Raw genomic sequence first — 19,936 nt, forward strand, 5'->3', positions numbered from 1 at the left:
AGAAACAGCACAATTTGAGCATTGACTGTGCCTGCTTAAACTGTATTGCGAGTGATTCATGAATAAAACGCAGGATTTTGTGCTAAAAAACCACTGGCAAAAGTGGTGCAACTGTTTAGTGAAATTGCCCGTGTCTCTATAAAAATATTGCTTGATCGAGCCGCCCGAAATTTAAGCGCACTTCTCCACAACAAGCCGCACAATTTGAGTTATGTGCAGGACAAGTTAGGTGAAGATATTTAATACTTTGATTAAGGGGTTTGTTTGAATCCCTAAACCTAAAGGCCCCTGCACACTCAAAGACCGAACAGGCGTGATGTAATTTAGAACAAAACCTGGCCAAAAAGAAGGTGTTTTTGAGTTCGTTTCGGTGGTTAGTAACAGCTTGCAAGGGCAAACTTTCAGGAATATGTTGTACCGGCTGCTGAACACCTTCTTACTTCCATTGGTCCACGTCATCGGTAGGTGTGACCTGGAGCTCCAACTACTTTGAGGCCCACAACTAATTCCGGTTCAGTCAGTTAAGATCAGTCAAAATGAAAACACCAGCGTCAAAGTCTTTCTAGCAAGTCAGTCCACTATCGGCCATCTTTGGAACGCTCTCGGGGGGCTATTTCCAGTCATGCCAGTGCAGCTCCTATATACTTGAATGGTCAAGATTACGATTAAAGAACATAAAATCTGACAATACTGGAATCATAAACAGTGATTCTTTACCTCATATTACGCTAAAAAAACGCAATTTTCCCAGCTTGTATAGCTAATGCGCATGCATGTTCTAGAGTTGATTGACAGGTGATTTCTGTATCTAAAAGGTGATTGGCTCTTTTAACTGTAAGGTGGGACTTCCTTTCTACATCCGTTGACCGTTGGGCACTAGAGCTTCTTGGTTGAGCATTCCAATTTCTCCCATTCATTTGAATAGAAGTGGCCCATCTCTGCAAAATAATCTCTGCCAGCGTCCAGAGTTATTAGCGAGCTGCTAAATTAACAACACCTGTACGACCGTTCACACAGAGACATTTTCCTTTATACACCCATCTTTGCAGTAGTATCAGTGTCATTAATCACAATAAAAGAGTGTATTCTGTGTATATTATGGCCGCGCATAGCACATTAGCGCATTAGCGTCATGAATGCACAATGTAAACATTACAAATTACACATGACCTACTGTATACTGTATATATTACTTTACATCATCATCGAGTAGTTAAAACAGCTTCTTTTACTGATCTCAAATGTGCAAATTCCATTCAGAGAATGAGGCAAGAAGTCATTGATAAGACACTTTAATGTCATATTAGTTGATGTTTTACATGTAGTCTTAAGCATCCACATATTTAAATGTACCTCTAAACACCTCCCCCAGCAGCGTGGCCAGTGTCTGAATGTTCGCAAACAGTATATCGTTGCTCAGCTGTTTCGAACTGGTTTTTGGCTCTAAACGAAGAACGAAGAAGCACTTCACCATGAGTGTGCTGGGACCTTTAGTTTGAGCAACTAACAGCTTGAAGAGCAGCAAAGAAAGAGAGAAAGATGGAGGAAGAGACAAGGGGTAAGAAGGAAGGCTGCTCGATTACCAGGCTTCTCAGGAGTCTGTTGAGGCAGAATGCATCTTCAGCAGAACAAACCCCTCTTTGTGCTCCAAAGAGAAGCTCTCCCCCAGAGCAAGGCCTGCTGTGTACTTCATACAGTCTGCTCAGTGCTGCTGGGGGCCACTGACACACTACGGACGTACTTGCATGTGAGTGTGCGTGCACGTCAGCTTTTACCGCAGATAACTTGCGAGGAACTACTACCAAGCAACAATTTATGGCTTGCTTGGAGAAAAAATGTGATTGACAGTGTGTAGATGTGTGTATACATAGATCCATGATCACAGAAGGACAAAATGGAAGTGTGATTTTCCACAAACTATCAGTTCCTAAGAAAGATTCACTAATTCGCTTTTGGAGGGCAAGTTTGGCCAGACAAATAGACGATGGGCAGAAAAGAGAGCGAAAGAAAGGGATGTTTCGGGAAGGAATGCTGTTGCATCAATCTGAGGACTGCTGGGCAGAGAAAGGAAGCTCTTTTTCTGCAAGAGTTTGCAAATCTGATCTGAGTTTTTAAGCATGCAAATAAGTATAGAATCAGAATGAGCTCTATAGTGGGGTGATGATGACGATATAGTGGGGTATGTTTGTGTATGTGTGGAAAGAAAAATCACAATGTACTCTCTTTTAAGGGATAATGCACCCGAAAATGAAACTCCTCTCATCATTAATTCACCCCCATTTAGTATGACTTTCTCTTTTTTGTGGAATACTATGGAGAAGGATAAAAGATGCAATGAAAGTGAACAGAGACTAAGGCTAACATTCTGCCTAATATCTCCTTTTGTGTTCCGTGAAAGTCGTCAAAGTCAATGATGACAGAATCTAAATTTTTCCAAAAAACAAAACAAAAAAACATGTAGCCTTTTGCTGTGGCGTATCAATTTATCTTCATTAATAAGAGAAAAACATTCACACAGGCCAGACAAATGTTGGACGACACACCACAATGTGATCATCCATCAGTATTTCTTCTTTTTCAAAATTCAGCTAAACCCAACCAGATGAAAGACTAGAATTACAGACCGGCAGACAATCTGATTATGTATATAGAAGACTGTAATTTTCTCTAGAGAGGGTTTCTGTGTCTGTCAGTACATGACAGTGTCTGCGAGTGTGTTTTCATCTGTGTCTGTGATTGCATGGCCCATTGTCTTCTATATAAACACTATTTGTCTCTCTCCATCTGAGGAGGAAAATCTGTGCCAAAGTGTTTATCAAACAGACTCGATGATCATAAGGATGTATTTGTGCCTTTACAGACCTTAGAGATGTTAAATCATATCCCGACACAAAATCTATCCTAATTCAAGTGCTATTATATACTCCTTCAGCTAAACTGTGACAGAAAAATCAGGCGTCTTGGGCCATTATCATAACAAAATATAATGCAAAGGTCATTTTGTTGTAACTCACCTTTGATTAACTCCAAACACGTTATATAACAGACAGTAGAGCTATGCTTTCCATACTACATTTACACAGGCTCAAATCACAGGATGACGTGTACATCAGTTCCAAATATTTACTATAAAATGTTTGTTTTTGCATTAATAAAAGTTATTGCAGTCTTTTTTGGCCAACTGCCTCAGAGACACACTCCTTTTGGACAGGAGGACAAACACATGCTCTGTTAATGGTCCAAATGCAACAGGGCCTACAGGTAGGAATGTAAAATAAAGAATGATGGCTCAGATTGCTGAAATCGCCCATCTTGTCATAATAAATATTTGAGTTTTTCAGCATGTAAAATTTAGTGCAATACTGATTATCAAGACTGTGGAATGTGCATATTGCTTGACTTTTGTGGAGAAATTATTGCAAAAGATTGTAGCCAAAACTGAAGAATGCCAAAATCAGCCAAAACGTTCTGATATCGCACAAAAAGAGGTGTGCGTGACACATTAACTAGAGGTGTTAGTGACTGACAGATATACTCTATATTGGTAAGGCCAATTATTTGGCAATTTGGAGATAATTTTTCAGCCGAAAAACATATCAGTTCCAAAATCTACCGAAAGCCTTGCCAATGGATAATATACATTTTCTATTTTCAAATGTATTAGTGAATTTTTTGTCAATATTGTGCAAATAACTGTTCGTTTAATTTATCTATACTATATCAAAACTATATCAACCATCTGTTACCATATAGCTCTAAAGATATGCACAATGGCCTCAGCATCAGACTTTGAAAAACCCATATTAGTCGACTACTAGTGCCGATGTTCATGATAATGATTTGAAACACAATGGCTGTTTCAAAACAAAACCGAATCGGGTAAAAAGCAAATTTGACAATATTTTGTAATTTAATAGGGGAACAAATGCTTAGATTTTTAATGAGTAAACTCAACGTTGTTAGAAATGTTGGTAGTGCTCAGTTTAAAGTTCTTACTGAAAGTTCCCCCCTTTCAAAGTAAAACCAAAATGCCCCAAAAACAAATATTCCAAACAGTCTGTCTGGACACCCTCCCTGCCATAGGAACAGTAAGCCCTGTGGCTATGTAGTGCTTGGCTATGAATTCCCAGCATGCTTGGGGAGGGAGGGTGTTGGCTTTCAGTGTGTGCAATAAAAATTGTCAGCGGACTCATTCAGCCCTTGCGTGGACAGCATTGTGCAAACAGTCCTTCAGGAAAACCAGACGACTTCACAGCTACCCTCAAGTCATCACCCCCCCTCTCCACCCCTCCATCACCCTTCCGCTCTCAGCAGCTGATTAGCCCAGCAGGGGTAGGGATGAACGATACCACTTCTTATCAAACTCATACTACTGTAAGTACTATAAAGACCAATTTTGCAGATATCACTACCAATAACTCTTTTAAATGTAGGCCTAGCAATTTCTGAAGATAAAATGAATACTTTTAATCATTTACGGAATGTTCTGGGTTCAATTTAAGTTTAACTAAATCAACAGCATTTGTGGCATATAATGTTGACACCACACACAAACAATTTCATCTTGTCCCTCATTCCTTAAAAAAAAGCAAAAATCGAGGTTTCAGTGAGGCAATTACAAAATCTAGTTTCAAAAGTTTAGCCCCAAAATGTTAACATTATACATGTTGTTAACATGATTTTAGTGTGGTGAAATTGCTTACTAACCGTATCTGTGAAAAGTTACATACAATAGTAATGCTGTTATCCCCTGTATACCTTTTAAACGGTATTTTAACATTTTTGGCCAACCAATTCACTGTACGACCCTTTCTGTAACTGTGTGTAAGGGGGTTCAGTGGAAAGGAGGAGGCGAGAACCGGCTTGACAACTTAAATAATAATTTAATGAACAACTTAAACAAACACACAACCAAAACCACACAGTACAGCTGCCTGCAATTCTCTCTCTCCCGAACTGTCATCCCCGTCCGCCTTTATCCCTCGCGTGCCCCATCAGGCTGATTGGGGACCGGGTGTGTCTCATTCCAGCCCGGCCCCGCCCTCCTCGGCTCTACACTCCTCCCGGCGTTGCCTCAGGCTGGGGAGCCCCCGGCATGACGTACATCCCCCACCCTTCCTCTCCGGGGGGGGGGGGGGGGGTGGCGGGTCATCCCCGGCTTCCTCGACCTGGGAGAAGACAGGAGGGGAAAAACAACAAAACAAAATGGCGAGGGAAAGGCCAACACGGCGCGACAGAGAGAGAGAGAGAGAGGGGAGAGAGAAAAAGAAACTCACCGGTTCTCTGATGCGCCGTCGCGTGGTCCTCGATCACTACTCCACCCTCTCAGGCGGACTGGAGTCAGACCTCCGACCCCCAGCGGACAGAATGCCCCTCCGCGTTCCCGGCGTCCCGTGGGGACACTCCTCCACCCCTGGCAGCGGCCCTACCACTCCAGGCGGTCGGGGAGTCGCTTCCCTCCTCCCCCCACGGACGGCGGTCTTCTCTCGACCCCTCCGCGTTCCCGGGGGACGGCAGGGCACTCCTCCGCCCTCGGCAGTGGCTCCCTCGCTCCAGGCGGTCAGGGAGTCCCGTCCCCACTTGCCTCGCGGACGGCGGCCGTTCCCCGCGTCCGGGTGGTCGGGCTACTCCGTCCCCTGTTGGACGGCAGCGGCGCTCCCCTGGGTGGACGGCAGTGTCGAGGACTCTGCGACGGGAATCCCTCCTCCTTCCCGGGTTTCGGCACCAGTGTAAGGGGGTTCAGTGGAAAGGAGGAGGCGAGAACAGGCTTGATAACTTAAATAATAATTTAATAAACAACTTAAACAAACACACAACCAAAACCACACAGTACAGCTGCCTGCAATTCGCTCTCTCCCGAACTGTCGTCCCTGGCCGCCTTTATCCCTCGCGCGCCCCATCAGGCTGATTGGGGACCGGGTGTGTCTCATTCCAGCCTGGCCCCGCCCTCCTCGGCTCTACACTGTGTTTTTCACTTTTTTCAAACAAACAGGAAACAAGTCGAAATATTTTTTGTGGTAAACAACATTTTGCCACAAATGCTGTTGATTGAGCTTAAATTGTATTGAATGCAGAAATTTCCTTTAACATTATATTTGAAAGCCAACATTTTTAACATCTACTAGACCTAGCCTAAACTGCAAATATCAGCCATTTGTTTTTGTTTAGCTTTTATTAACAAAAATTACAAAACATGATTAATCATTTAACAACTTTTAAGACTCATAACTAATGTCACACAAACCCAAATTTCGTTATGAAGTGTGAAATACACTATATTGCCAAAAGTATTCGCTCACCTGCCTTTAGACGCATATGAACTTAAGTGACATCCCATTCTTAATCCATAGGGTTTAATATGACGTCGGCCCACCCTTTGCAGCTATAACAGCTTCAACTATTCTGGGAAGGCTTTCCACAAGGTTTAGGAGTGTGTTTATGGGAATTTTTGACCATTCTTCCAGAAGCGCATTTGTGAGGTCAGACACTGATGTTGGACGAGAAGGCCTGGCTCACAGTCTTCGCTCAAATTCATCCCAAAGGTGCTCTATCAGGTTGAGGTCAGGACTCTGTGCAGGCCAGTCAAGTTCTTCCACACCAAACTCGCTCATCCATGTCTTTATGGACCTTGCTTTGTGCACTGGTGTGCAGTCATGTTGGAACAGGAAGGGGCCATCCCCAAACTGTTCCAACAAAGTTGGGAGCATGGAATTGTCCAAAATCTCTTGGTATGCTGAAGCATTCAGAGTTCCTTTCACTGGAACTAAGGGGCCAAACCCAGCTCCTGAAAAACAACCCCACACCATAATCCCCCCTCCACCAAACTTCACAGTTGGCACAATGCAGTCAGACAAGTACCGTTCTCCTGGCAACCGCCAAACCCAGACTCGTCCATCAGATTGCCAGATGGAGAAGCGTGATTCGTCACTCCAGAGAACGCGTTTCCACTGCTCTAGAGTCCAGTGGCGGCGTGCTTTACACCACTGCATCCGACGCTTTGCATTGCACTTGGTGATGTATGGCTTGGATGCAGCTGCTCGGCCATGGAAACCCATTCCATGAAGCTCTCTACGCACTGTTCTTGAGCTAATCTGAAGGCCACATGAACTTTGGAGGTCTGTAGCGATTGACTCTGCAGAAAGTTGGCGACCTCTGCGCACTATGCACCTCAGCATCTGCTGACCCCGCTCTGTCATTTTACGTGGCCTACCACTTCGTGGCTGAGTTGCTGTCATTCCCAATCGCTTCCACTTTGTTATAATACCACTGACAGTTGACTGTGGAATATTTAGTAGTGAGGAAATTTCACGACTGGACTTGATGCACAGGTGGCATCCTATCACAGTACCACGCTGGAATTCACTGAGCTCCTGAGAGCGGCCCATTCTTTCACAAATGTTTGTAGAAGCAGTCTGCATGCCTAGGTGCTTCATTTTATACACCTGTGGCCATGGAAGTGATTGGAACACCTGAATTCATTTATTTGGATGGGTGAGCGAATACTTTTGGCAATATAGTGTATCTCCTGCATTTCTGCTAGATTTCAAATGAGCAGAAGGAGAAATAGATCTTTTCCTACACAACTATTCGTTCATTTTTGGTTTTTTAATACAAATCTCTTGATTTGTATTAATTTACATGATAAATCAATAAAATCACTATTTAAAAATTAGGACCATTGTTTTGATGTGAGGATCTTCTTGATACAACCTCAGTATCCAATGTAGCCATACTTGGATGAGCCCAAGGAATGACCTGAATTACTCTCTGTCTCATTAATAAAAGCCCATTCAGAGAATTGGATCAGGGAGTTGCTATCATGCCAGGCCATCTCTGGTTTTTCAAAGCATTGTTTTCATTTCCAGACTCCCCATCCCGAGTTAACAGGGTGAGAACTTTACCCTCTCTCCACCCAACATCCGTGAAACCAACCAAACGGAAGTTTGTGTGAATCATGCAATGATAAAGATGTGCCTCTGACTTATTGCTGCAGACCAATGATTTCACTAGCCGGGTCTGAAAGACACTGTGTCACGGTTTGACCTCTACAAGACTGAAGGGGCTCTTGTGTGGGGTGATTCCCCAGCAGAGGCAGGGGTTAAATTGGGATTTCGGAGGTGGGGGAACCCTAAAATCGGGTGATGTCGATCCTCCCCACACACACACACAAAAATAATTAAATTAATAAAAAAGTTGTAATAAAATACATGGGTGTCTAAATATGAATTTATTTATAGGCCTGTTTAGTATGTAATTCATAGAAGTTTTTTCTTTCAGATGAATCGATTTGACTGGGATTCTGTTTTAATTATTTGTCTATCATTATTTATGTATGTCATTATTCAACTTAATTGTGAAAATACATAATTACATAGAAAATTTGATTTATTAGATAACAAAAAAAAATAAAATTAAGAATGATATCACATGTATTTTATACATTTTATAAAAATCAGATGACAGCTGGGACAAGTTACCTTCTTGACCTAGGTTGGGAGTCATCTTATAAAACTGGCATAACTTTCACTGATCAGCCACAACATTAAAACCACCTGCCTAATATTGTGTAGGTCCCCCTCGTGCCGCCAAAACAGCGGCAAACGTTGTTCTTCTCACCACAATCTGAGTTACCGTAGACTTTGTCAGTTCGAACCAGTCTGGCCATTCTCTGTTGCTCTTTCTCATCAACAAGGCATTTCCATCCACAAAACTGCCGCTCACTGGATGTTTTTTGCTTTTGGCACCATTCTGAGTCAATTTTAGAGACTGTTGTGTGTGAAAATCCCAGGAGATCAGCAGTTACAGAAATACTCAAACCAACCCGTCTGGCACCAACAATCATGCCATGGTCCAAATCACTGAGATCACATTTTTTCCCCATTCTGATGGTTGATGTGAATATTATCTGAAGCTCCTGACCCGTATCTGCATGATTTTATGCACTCCTGCCACATAACTGGCTAATTAGATAATCGCATGGATGATTGTTGGTGCTGGTTTGAGTATTAACCATCTTGTTATTGGACACTTTCACTCTTGAATTAAATTAATCATGGCTGATTGTGAATAGTGAATTACTACAATAGCATCTGTGACTGAAAACTATTGATATTGAATGATGCTGCATCCACACCACTAGGTGTCACTGTAAGTCAAGATGACACAAACAAAAGATTTTCGCATTTCAATATTATGGCAAATGTCCATCTAACAAAAAGAGTAACCTTTAAATAATCTACCACATTGTAAAATAAGAATAAATGTTACGTTTTTAAGTTTAATGAAATACTTCACATTATGCTTAGTTCATAATATGTACATTTTGTAGAAGATTACTCAATTGAGTTTCATTTAAATTTGTCATACAAATGAAATGCATAATCTTAAAAATAGACTGAAATATTCTGAAGATACACAATAGCTTTGTGTGTTGAATGGACCAAAATTTAAGCTTTTTGTTATATGTATAAAATAACATATAATATACATTATTTTTTCCACTAAATAAATAACACCATCCTGGTTTGGAACTACTTGATGGTGAGTAGTGTAAATAATAATTTTTGGGCAAACTATTCCTTATAGAAAGTAATTAGGGTCCATTTTGAATTCATGTTGAATTAAGACCACTAAGTACACAAATGGAAAAGAAGACTAGGAAGAAACACATAAATGGCAAAAGAAAATGAAGGAAGATATTAGTCTTTCATTGCAGACTTGCTCTGACATGCTCAGTGCACAGCAAGGAGTTTTGTTTGCTCCGACAGGATCTACACTTCTCATTCTACAGAGATAGAGAGGGCGAGAGAGGAAGACAGAGAGAAAGAGAGAGTTAGACGGATGCTTAGATCTGCCCTGTCTGGATGAAGCCTGTCACGTTCATAAATGGTGCCACTGTCTGACCAAAGATTCCTAGAAGAGCCTAAAAATGCTCATGATACTGCCAACAGAGACCGAACTCAGTGTGGCTTCTTAATTTCCCTTAATTTAAAAATCTATCCCAGGATTGAATTTCACAGAAAAAGACCAAAAATACACACTGACATGCTGACCTGCATTGGAAGTTGCTATAAGAACTCAGTTTTACATTCTTTAACAGATGAAGTCTGCGATCTGGGCCCACACAGGTTAGTATGGCAGAGTCGGGTTATGGAGTTCACTCCCGTGAAGTGCACACTAATCCTGTTCTCCAAGCCAGGCAGTGCAAACTGTACCAGTGAGCTGGCAGGGACCAGAGGTGTCAATTTGGCTGGTTTGTTTTAATGCATGCCCTTGTTATACTGGAACTTGAGACTCCGATTACTAAATCACTGCCCCATGAAGGCATGCAGAAAGCCACTGTAGGACACAGCGGTAGCTGAAAATAGTAGGTCAGCAAAAAAGAAGAAAAAGCAAGAGTAATGAAAGAGAAAGAGTGAGAAGAGAAGGAAGGAAAAAACAAACTGGTGGAATGTTCCACTGTGTAATGTTCTGTGAGTATGTGGCGGCAGTAGGTTAAAAAACCATGCATTTGGGATAAGAAAGCTTTTACATGAAACAACAGATGTAAATTCATAGTTCGTAGATGTCAAATTTTCGAAAACCAATTTATCTGAGCAATGCTATCCACTTTAATTTTATAGCTCTAAACTGTAAATGTATTTCTATAATTGTCTAATTTGCATCTACTTCTATTCCTCATAAGGAATTTTAGGAAAAACATCTGGGGCAAAGTTGAATTCCATTAAAGTCAGTATGAAACGCTGTTTGCAACCTGTTTTACTTTCATAAAATGCCGAATTTAAAAAAAACTGGATATTCAACAGTATTCAGTATTATTATTTTTTTCAAATGAATCGCTAACAAAAAGATCAGGAACATGCAATGTGCAAAGTAAACAGGGTCAGTTTTGATTTCATGTTTCCTCGAGTCACAAAAGAGCAACCTTAAAGAAACAAAATTTTCCTTTGAGAACTTTTGTTCAAAAATGCCATTTAAAAAGTGCCAACGGATTAGCAAAAGAGCAGTACATTCACAAACATGCACACAGTGCTTTCCACAAAAGGATGTGACAGAGACACAACACTGCCCTTTTCCTAAGACCTCTCTCTCTTTGCCTTTCCATGATGCACACAAAAATCCACTGTTCCTCAGTGTAGTGAGTCAGAGGAATGGAATTGAAGCTCTGCTATGATCATCTGCATGGCAGAGGGGGTTTCCTCCTTCAGGAAAGAGCGCAGACCATATGATAGCACTCACACACTAAACGAAGGGAAGAAAAACAGCAAATGCTATTAAAAAAAGCAAAACAGTGCAAAGAAGAAACAGGAGCAACAAAGAGAGAGACGGACAAAGTAATCTGAGCACTTCAATTTCCGAGTTTGAAAAAATAAATGCACTTTTTATAAAACTATGCACCATCTGTTCCTGTAACTCCTGCTCTCTGCTGCTCGCAGTTGAATATCTGTGCAGCTACTGGAGGAGGTGTCTCGCTGTGTGTATATGCACCTCTGAATGTATATACTGTATCCCACTGTGTGTGTGTGTTGTGGGAGTGAGTATACTGTATATAGTGTGTGTTTACCTGTACATGTATCTGTTTAAGTATTATGCTGCTCTGTAATTGTACTAGTGCTACATCTAGATACAAAAAAGTACCATGTTTTAAAGTACCTTGGTATTACCATGGTATTCTTTGAAATAATGTATCTTGGAGTGCCATGTAGGCACTATGGATATATTAAAGTTCCATGGTGTTACCATGGCTTTTGGGCATGGTACCATAGTAAAATCAAACCGTAATACCATGGTATTCATCAAAATATTGAATCCTGGAAAACCATGTAAACACTATGATTTATGATTATACAAATAAGTCATGACCATATACACTACCGGTCAAAAGTTTTGAAACACTTACTCATTCTTTATTATAATTTTTTTTTTTTTTTTCACATTTAGAATAATAGTAAAGTCATCAAAACTATGGAATAACATAAATGGAACTATGGGAATTATGATGTGACTAAACAAAATCCAAAATAAATCAAAACTATGTTATATTTTAGCACTCTTTGTCTAGAATTTGCAGACATGTACTCTTGACATTTTCTTAACCAACTTCTTGAGGTATCACCATGGGATGCTTTTTAAACAGTATTGAAGGAGTTTCCATCTATGTTGGGCACTTATTGGCCACTTTATTATTTGGTCCAAGTCATCAATTTAAAAAACTTCTTTTTTTTTTTTATAAAATTTTAGTTTTATAATGAAATAAATTAATATGGTGGCACAATTATATTTTTGTCTACAAAAATAATTTCAAACATTTAAGCATACGCCTTCAGATCAAAAGATTTTTAAGATCATGAGAAACATTTCAGTCAAGTGTTTCAAAACTTTTGACCAGTAGTGTATGTACCATGGTATTGCCATGGTTATTTCGACATGGTACTCTGGTAAAATCATTGTTTTTGGACATCTTGAAGTACCATGTAAACACTATGGTTTATGATTATGATAATAATTCAGTACTATGGTACCATTGTGCTCAAAAGTTTGCATACTCTTGGAGAATTGGTAATATATGTACCATTTTTAAAGAAAACATGAGTGAGCAGGCAAAACACATTTCTTTTATTTCTTATGGGATTCATATTCAACTGTAGGTTATAACAGAATGGCACAATCATAAAACAAAACATGGCAACAAAGAAAACAATGAAATGACCCCTGTTCAAAAGTCTGCATACCCTTAGTTCTTAATACTGTGTATTGCCCCCTTTAGCATCAATGACAGTGTGCAGTCTTTTGTAATAGCTGTCTATGAGGCCCCAAATTCTTGCAGGTGGTATAGCTGCCCATTCGTCTTGGCAAAATGCCTCCAGGTCATGCAAAGTCTTTGGCCGTCTTGCATGAACCGCACGTTTGAGATCTCCCCAGAGTGGTTCGATTATATTAAGGTCAGGAGACTGTGATGGCCACTCCAGAACCTTCACCTTTTTCTGCTGTAACCACTGGAGGGTCAACTTGGCCTTGTGCTTAGGGTCATTGTCGTGCTGGAAAGTCCAAGAGTGTCCCATGTTGACCCCTCTCCAAACATAGCGCTTATGGTTGTGACCATAAAGCTCTATTTTGGTCTCGTCACTCCAAGTTACAGTGTGCCAGAAGCTGTGAGGTGTGTCAAGGAGTTGTCGGGCATATTGTAACCGGGCTTTTTTGTGGCATTGGTGCAGTAAAGGCTTCTTTCTGGCAACTCGACCATGCAGCTCATTTTTGTTCAAGTATCGTCGCATTGTGCTCCTTGAAACAACCACACTGTCTTTTTCCAGAGCAGCCTGTATTTCTCCTGAGGTTACCTGTGGGTTTTTCTTTGTATCCCAAACAATTCTTCTGGCAGTTATGGCTGAAATCTTTCTTGGTCTACCTGACCATGGCTTGGTATCAAGAGATCCCCGAATTTTCCACTTCTTAATAAGTGACTGAACAGTACTGACTGGCATTTTCAAGGCTTTGGATATCTTTTTATATCCTTTTCCATCTTTATAAAGTTCCATTACCTTGTTACGCATGTCTTTTGACAGTTCTTTCCTGCTCCCCATGGCTCAGTATCTAGCCTGCTCAGTGCATCCACGTGAGAGCTAACAAACTCATTGACTATTTATACACAGACACTAATTGCAATTTAAAAAGCCACAGACACAGTGTGGGAAATTCATCTTTAATTGCCATTTAAACCTGTGTGTGTCACCTTGTGTGTCTGTAACAAGTCCAAACATTCAAGGGTATGTAAACTTTTGATCAGGGTCATTTGGGTGATTTCTGTTATCTTTATGATTTAAAAAGGAGCCAAACAACTATGTGTTAATAAATGGCTTCATATGATCACTATCCTTAAATAAAAGACAGGCATGATCAGTCCTATTTTCAGAATCAATGCCAAAATTTCACAATTTCTGCCAGGGTATGCAAACTTTTGAGAACAACTGTATGTATCAAAATAAAGTTTTAGATGTGTTACCATGGTAAAACCATTGATTTCTGGACATGTGCAATGGTAATACCATGGTATTCTTTAAAGTACCTTAGAGTACTATATAATGCCATGCTCTATGAGTATGGCAATCTTTCAATGCCGCAACAGTACGTTTTTGTACTCTATCTATTGAGTAACGATCCATTACTCACTTAGTACAATAACAGCTTCCCTTAAACTTGGCTGCCAACTGAAGTCATGACGTTAAGGGAATTCTGGTAATTCTACTCAAGTCCTTGAGTCCTGTACAATACTCCAAAACAACACAGAGCCAGGCGCAGTGTGGTTTATGTAAGATTTTGCATTCGTGGCCTCCGAGGTTTCACTTTAACGTGCATAAGCAATGTGGCATTCATCAAAGACCATTGAGTTCAAAAGCTTAGCACAACTCGCTTCTTAAGTTGCGTGATGCTAAAAGTGTCTGGGCCGTACTATATTTTTGTCTCCCCTGGGGTCGTAGGCGACTGCCGTCAGTGCTGGGTTAAACTGGCAAGTACGCTGGGCCAGGTGTGATCTGTTAGCAGTGTATTAGTAATGTGTCTGAGTTAGAAAAAAGGGGTGAGCGATTGGAGGGCCACAGAGAGGGGCCAGGCCTCCAAGTCACATCAACACAAAACATATTTACACAATGTGGAGAAGGATGGATAAAAGGAGCAAACAAAAAAACTGTCAGAATACAATGTCTAGATGCAGAACCATTACTGCAGCCTGTTACAATGAAATTCAGGAGAACTAGCTAAATTACAACAATAAGCAAATAAATAAATAAACAGTAGAAGTGTGGAAACGGGTCATTATTCTGGAATATTAGTGTGTGTGCGGTTGTGCTACTTTAACAGGCGTCCTGAAGAGAGTGAGTCAACAATGTGTCTGTGAGGATATGCAGCCTAACGGTGACATATCTGAGCAGTAGAACATATTTTTAAAACACACAGAGTCACAGGTGCAAGGCTTCCTTGGCTGTGAATATACAGATTCTGTGAGTATTTCGTCACTATATTGACAGTCCCTCGGGAGGAGAGAGTCGAGCTTGCGTTGATCTCTTGATGTCAATAAGAGGGTCTTTGCAGGAAAGGTGATGCAGCACTTCGGAGAAAGTGCACTTAAAATGTTTCTCTGGTTCATAAATCCAAACAAAGAGGCACAGGGCTAAAAGCAATGTTCCAGGTTCAATACAAGCTCAATCGACAGCATTTGTAGCATAGTGTTTATTACCACAAAACAAAAAGCAAAAAACATGGTTACAATAACGCACTTAAAATGGAAGTGAATGGGGCCAATCCATAAACTTTAAAATACACACTGTTCCAAAGGTATAGCACCAAGATGTCAACATTACACGTTAAAATGATTTTAGAGTGATGAAATCATTGACAAAACTAGGAGTAAGATGCAAACAAACACTTGTTTTTGGGCACGTTATGCAGTAACATAATCAGTTGCGTTATTTATCGGCTCTCTAGTTATTGGAAATGTTGCAATTACTCAAAATGTATGGGATTAGATCCAGCGCACAAAGTGCCAACCAAGCTCTATTTTGCAAATTTGTATGTGCTCAAATGTGCTAAAGGCGCTCTGAACTACAGACATGTAGTAACTCTATACAAATTTGTTTTAATAAAAGATAAGCATATTCGGCTGAAACAAGCCAACTGTACACTGCCCAACCCTGGGAAAACTTTTATCAGCAAATTGTTTGCATAAATGCAAAGTCAACATCAAAGAATAACAGGAGAAACGCAACCTGGCAAAGATCGTACAAACGTTAGAAAATTAAACAATGTTCTTCTCCCCAGCATGCCAGAACATTACTGTGGCCTTCCATTGCAGCTTCTCTACACCTGTGTGGTACGGACATTGCAGGCTTTCCTTGCCCTGTTTACAATTACAAAAAGTACCACGGTACATGAATTTCAGTACTATATCAAAGTACCATGGTATTGCAACTGTACCTCCATAGTACATTTTTTAAAGGATCTCTCTGTCTTTTTCTCTCGTTCTCCTCCGCCGGCCAGCTGCCAGCTCCGTCTCTTCCATAAACCCCTCTGCTTCTGATTCTGCTATTCTTATTGGACAAATTGAATTTAACAGTCATTGCAGCTCCTCTTAGCTGTGTAAACAGTGATGTGAGTACACAGAGGCTCTGATTCAGTATCCTGTGGTCTAGGCTACTGTGACTCCTCATTTAAAATTTTTAACATGCATTATATTGTGCTTTCAAGCCTCTTATTGAGAGAATCTGCCAGCCTTTAAAAGTCTTTATGAAGTTAAAAAAACATTATGGGGTCAGATTTGATTTTGAGTTGGAATTTGGTGACCGAATGCCTCTCTAACTGCTAAGCACACAACCACAAAACTCTCCTTAAAACAACGCCTTAAAATTAATGTTTTGGCAATCTGAGCTGTTGCACAGCATAGATCGATCAAGGGTTAACAAATAATTACTGTATTCATATTTAGAACGGCTGCAAAATTGTGCCTGTCTGCTGCAGACTGTTGCAAGAGATGCAAAGAACACGAGTTGCTCTCTAAAGACAATTTCACTTTCACAAGTTAGGCCAGATTGCATTTACATTTATGCATTTTGGTAGACACTTTTATCCAAGGCGGTGCATACAATATACATTTTATCAGTACGTGGAAACACATGACCTTGGCATTGCTAGCTCCGTGCTCTACCAGTTGAGCTGCAACACGGCTTTTAGTGTGCATCCGAGTTCAGAAAACAGCTTTTAACCAAACAAACCAAACTCTAATGTCAAATGGACTTGAAACTCTAGGTGAAAGCACTCGCAATAATTTTAAATCAAGGTTGAATTAATCGGAGGTTTGAAGAGTAAGAGTGAATAATTAAGATTTATAGACCTTTCTGTTTATTAACCAAGATTGTCAGGCTACATGACACATTATATGGACAAAATGAAATAAAAAAAAACCTTCACTGGACAAACCTTGGATGCACTGCAAAGCCCCATCTTCCGTGCGGATGGTGAATGTCTCACCTGGATTCACCTGGACTAGGATTACCTGAAAAAAAAAAAAAAAAGATCCAGAGTCAATCAAACTCATGATGTCATACAGACAAGTTTGAAAGATGGTCAATATCTATACAGTATTTGCTAGTATATACATAACGATGGATGGATAGATGGATGGACAGAAAAGATAGATAGATAGACAGATAGACAGATGTGGTTTGACTATTTAGTTGTATATGTTCTGTGCAATGAACTCACCTGTTGTGATGCATCTCCATTGATCATATGGTGCATCATGGGAACCTCGTTGCTCAGTGGTGGAGGGAGGTCCAGCATTTGGTCCGTCATCATCATGGTGACGAACATTCATGGAGCCCTCCCCGTAACAGCCTATAAGAGCAACAGATATCAGCTCTGTCAAAACAATATATTACAGTATGATGAAACAGACCAGACCAGTCCTTAAATAAGCAATTATCCTCAATTCAATTCAGCCATGGATGGCTAACGATGAAGACTAAAGCAGACCCTCATTTACAAACCCATCCAGCAACCAGACATACACACACATGGTTTCAAATACACACACTCACTGAATGGGTACTTGTGGGTTATGGAAAGGAATGAAATCATCATGATGTCACCAATGTTTATATGATGATGTAAACTGTGTAAGAATGATGTAATCTGTATATAAATGCAGTTATAGGGCGACAGTTTCTCCACCACAGCTGGAAGACTGGGCAGAGAGAAAAAAAGGGCACAATGAAAAGAGGAATCTCTGTCAGCCTCAGTCTTGTAAAGACAAGAAACAACCCTGGTTTATATCAGTATGCGTGATTTTTAAAGAAGTTGTAGGGATAATTCAGCCATAAATGAAAACTCTGTCATCATTTACTAACTGTTTTGTTGTTCCAAACCTCACTTTGACTCTCTGTTTAACACAAAAGATGTTAGGCAGAATGTTAGCCTCAGTCTCCTTTCATTTTCATTGGATCTTTATTTCTATACAACGGAAGTGACTGTGGCTAACAATCTGCCTGATATCTGCTTTTGTATTCCATTGAAGAAAAAGAATAATACAGGTTTGAAACAACATGGGGGTAAAGTAAATGATGACAGAACTGCAAAGAAAATCCGCAAAGTCTACCAATCACATAATTGAGAGAAAGAACAAACTGTTCACCATCTTTCCCCATTCATATTTAGCCATAGCTAGGAAATAAATAAAAGTTTAAATTAAAATGTAGACTCAGCATGTTCTTTTCAACATTCTGCTAACACCTTTCCTCAAACCATGAAGTTTCTAAAAAACAAAAAAGATTTGAGGATACTAAAGTGCTGCATCCCAATTCACATTCAAACAATATATATTACTTCACTGGTGATGGGAAAGCATATTATTTAAGTATGTAGGAAGACAGTACGCCAACATTGTGAAACATCACGTCATTAAATTGTCCATATACTGCTGTTATGTATTGTTTACGGTAAGGCTAACTGTTAGCATATAGCTAGTTTTGTTATCTTAAACTTGCTTATAACATAACTTTTAGGTTCGTACATTTAATCCATCAGAGAAATAAAATACAGTCACGTTTGTCATACTTTTCTTAATGTATTATAATCTGAGAATTTTGCATTATAGTACAGATTGCATGAAAAAAGTTTTTTTCCTTTGTAGTACAAAACATTTGCACAACAGATGTGCACAGCAGTCAGTACATAAGAGTCCTGCTGTGAGGTAGAGATGCATATTCATTAGTTTGATAAGAAAAGGTTTTACACTTCTGTTCTCAAAGCAAACACAATCTTGCTTGTTACACTGAAAACAAGCAAGTTAACTAGAGTTAACTACAGAATTGATCCACATGATGCCCTTAAAACTCCTAAAAAACAACCAAAGTTCAGGTGGTGGAGGAAAGGTCAGGGAAGTGATGATAGTGTCATCTCCTCAGCTGACTGGTGCATTTTCCTTTACAAAAGCAATAACCTGTACCATTTAACTCCAAACAAAAATGTCACCACTGGGGTGAAACCCAGAGCAACAGAGATCATCCATCTGATGTTCTGAAGTATTACTGAAACAACTGTACTCTACTCCAAAAGCAAGAAAAGCAACAGAATACAGTGATAAAAAACAGAACAGAAGCCTTCAACCTTTATAAAAAATACACTAGTGTTACCACGCTACAGTAAAGGCCCCTGCACACTTCATACGAAATCAAAGAAAGAATGGGTGTGACGTCATTTAGAACAAAATCTGGCCCAAAACAATTTGTTTTGAGTTCATTTCAGTGGTTCGTAATGGCTCGCCGGGGTGAAATCTCAGGAAAACTTCTCACCAGCTGCTAAAATCCTTCTTACTGTCATTGGTCCACGTCATTAGTAGGTGTGACCTGGAGTTCCACCTACTTTGAGGCCGACAACTAATTCCTGTTCAGTCAGTTAAAGATCAGTCAACATGAACACATCGGCGTGCACATTTATAAGCGAGCTGGTGCAAACTTTCCTACATCTGTAGGAACATTCGCGTAGAGACGTATTGCAAGAACATGTCATGCAATTTTTTTCTTTTTTTTAAATTAGTCTACAAAAGAAATCAAGTCTACTCAAATACTCTTAAGTGCCCATTTATTCATGTGCCATCGGCAGCCGAAAGCCATTCACACATCTGCCCAAAGTAAAAAATGCATATCATAATTCTTTTGTCTGTATTCTACCCATTAACACTGTTTTATACACCCATCATCAGTAGTATCAGTGTCATCATAAAGTACAATAACAGTGCAATTGGCACATATTATGGCCGCGTCTAGCGTATTGGTGCTATATATGTAAATGGTAAATATTACATATTACATACACATTGTCTACTGCATATACTGTAGATTTCTTTATGAAATGTGCTATAGAAATAAACTTGCCTTGCCTTGCCTACTTT

At 40.0% G+C, this 19,936-nt stretch overlaps 1 protein-coding gene across 2 annotated transcripts in view; it reads right to left on the reverse strand.

Annotated features, from left to right (window-relative positions):
• Nucleotides 1-19,936, reverse strand: part of fndc3bb (fibronectin type III domain containing 3Bb) — an 80,974-nt gene that overhangs the window by 49,173 nt on the left and 11,865 nt on the right. For both annotated transcript variants that reach the window (XM_051687304.1, XM_051687303.1), the window contains exons 2-3: nt 17,251-17,382; nt 16,966-17,041 (exon numbers count right to left, since the gene is read on the reverse strand). In XM_051687304.1, coding sequence (XP_051543264.1) covers nt 16,966-17,041; nt 17,251-17,358 — 184 coding nt within the window. In that variant the 5' untranslated portion in view covers nt 17,359-17,382. The remainder of the gene's footprint in view (nt 1-16,965; nt 17,042-17,250; nt 17,383-19,936) is intronic.

The sequence above is a fragment of the Myxocyprinus asiaticus genome, chromosome 44, assembly GCF_019703515.2.
Source record: "Myxocyprinus asiaticus isolate MX2 ecotype Aquarium Trade chromosome 44, UBuf_Myxa_2, whole genome shotgun sequence".
Classification (NCBI taxonomy): Eukaryota; Metazoa; Chordata; class Actinopteri; order Cypriniformes; family Catostomidae; genus Myxocyprinus; species Myxocyprinus asiaticus.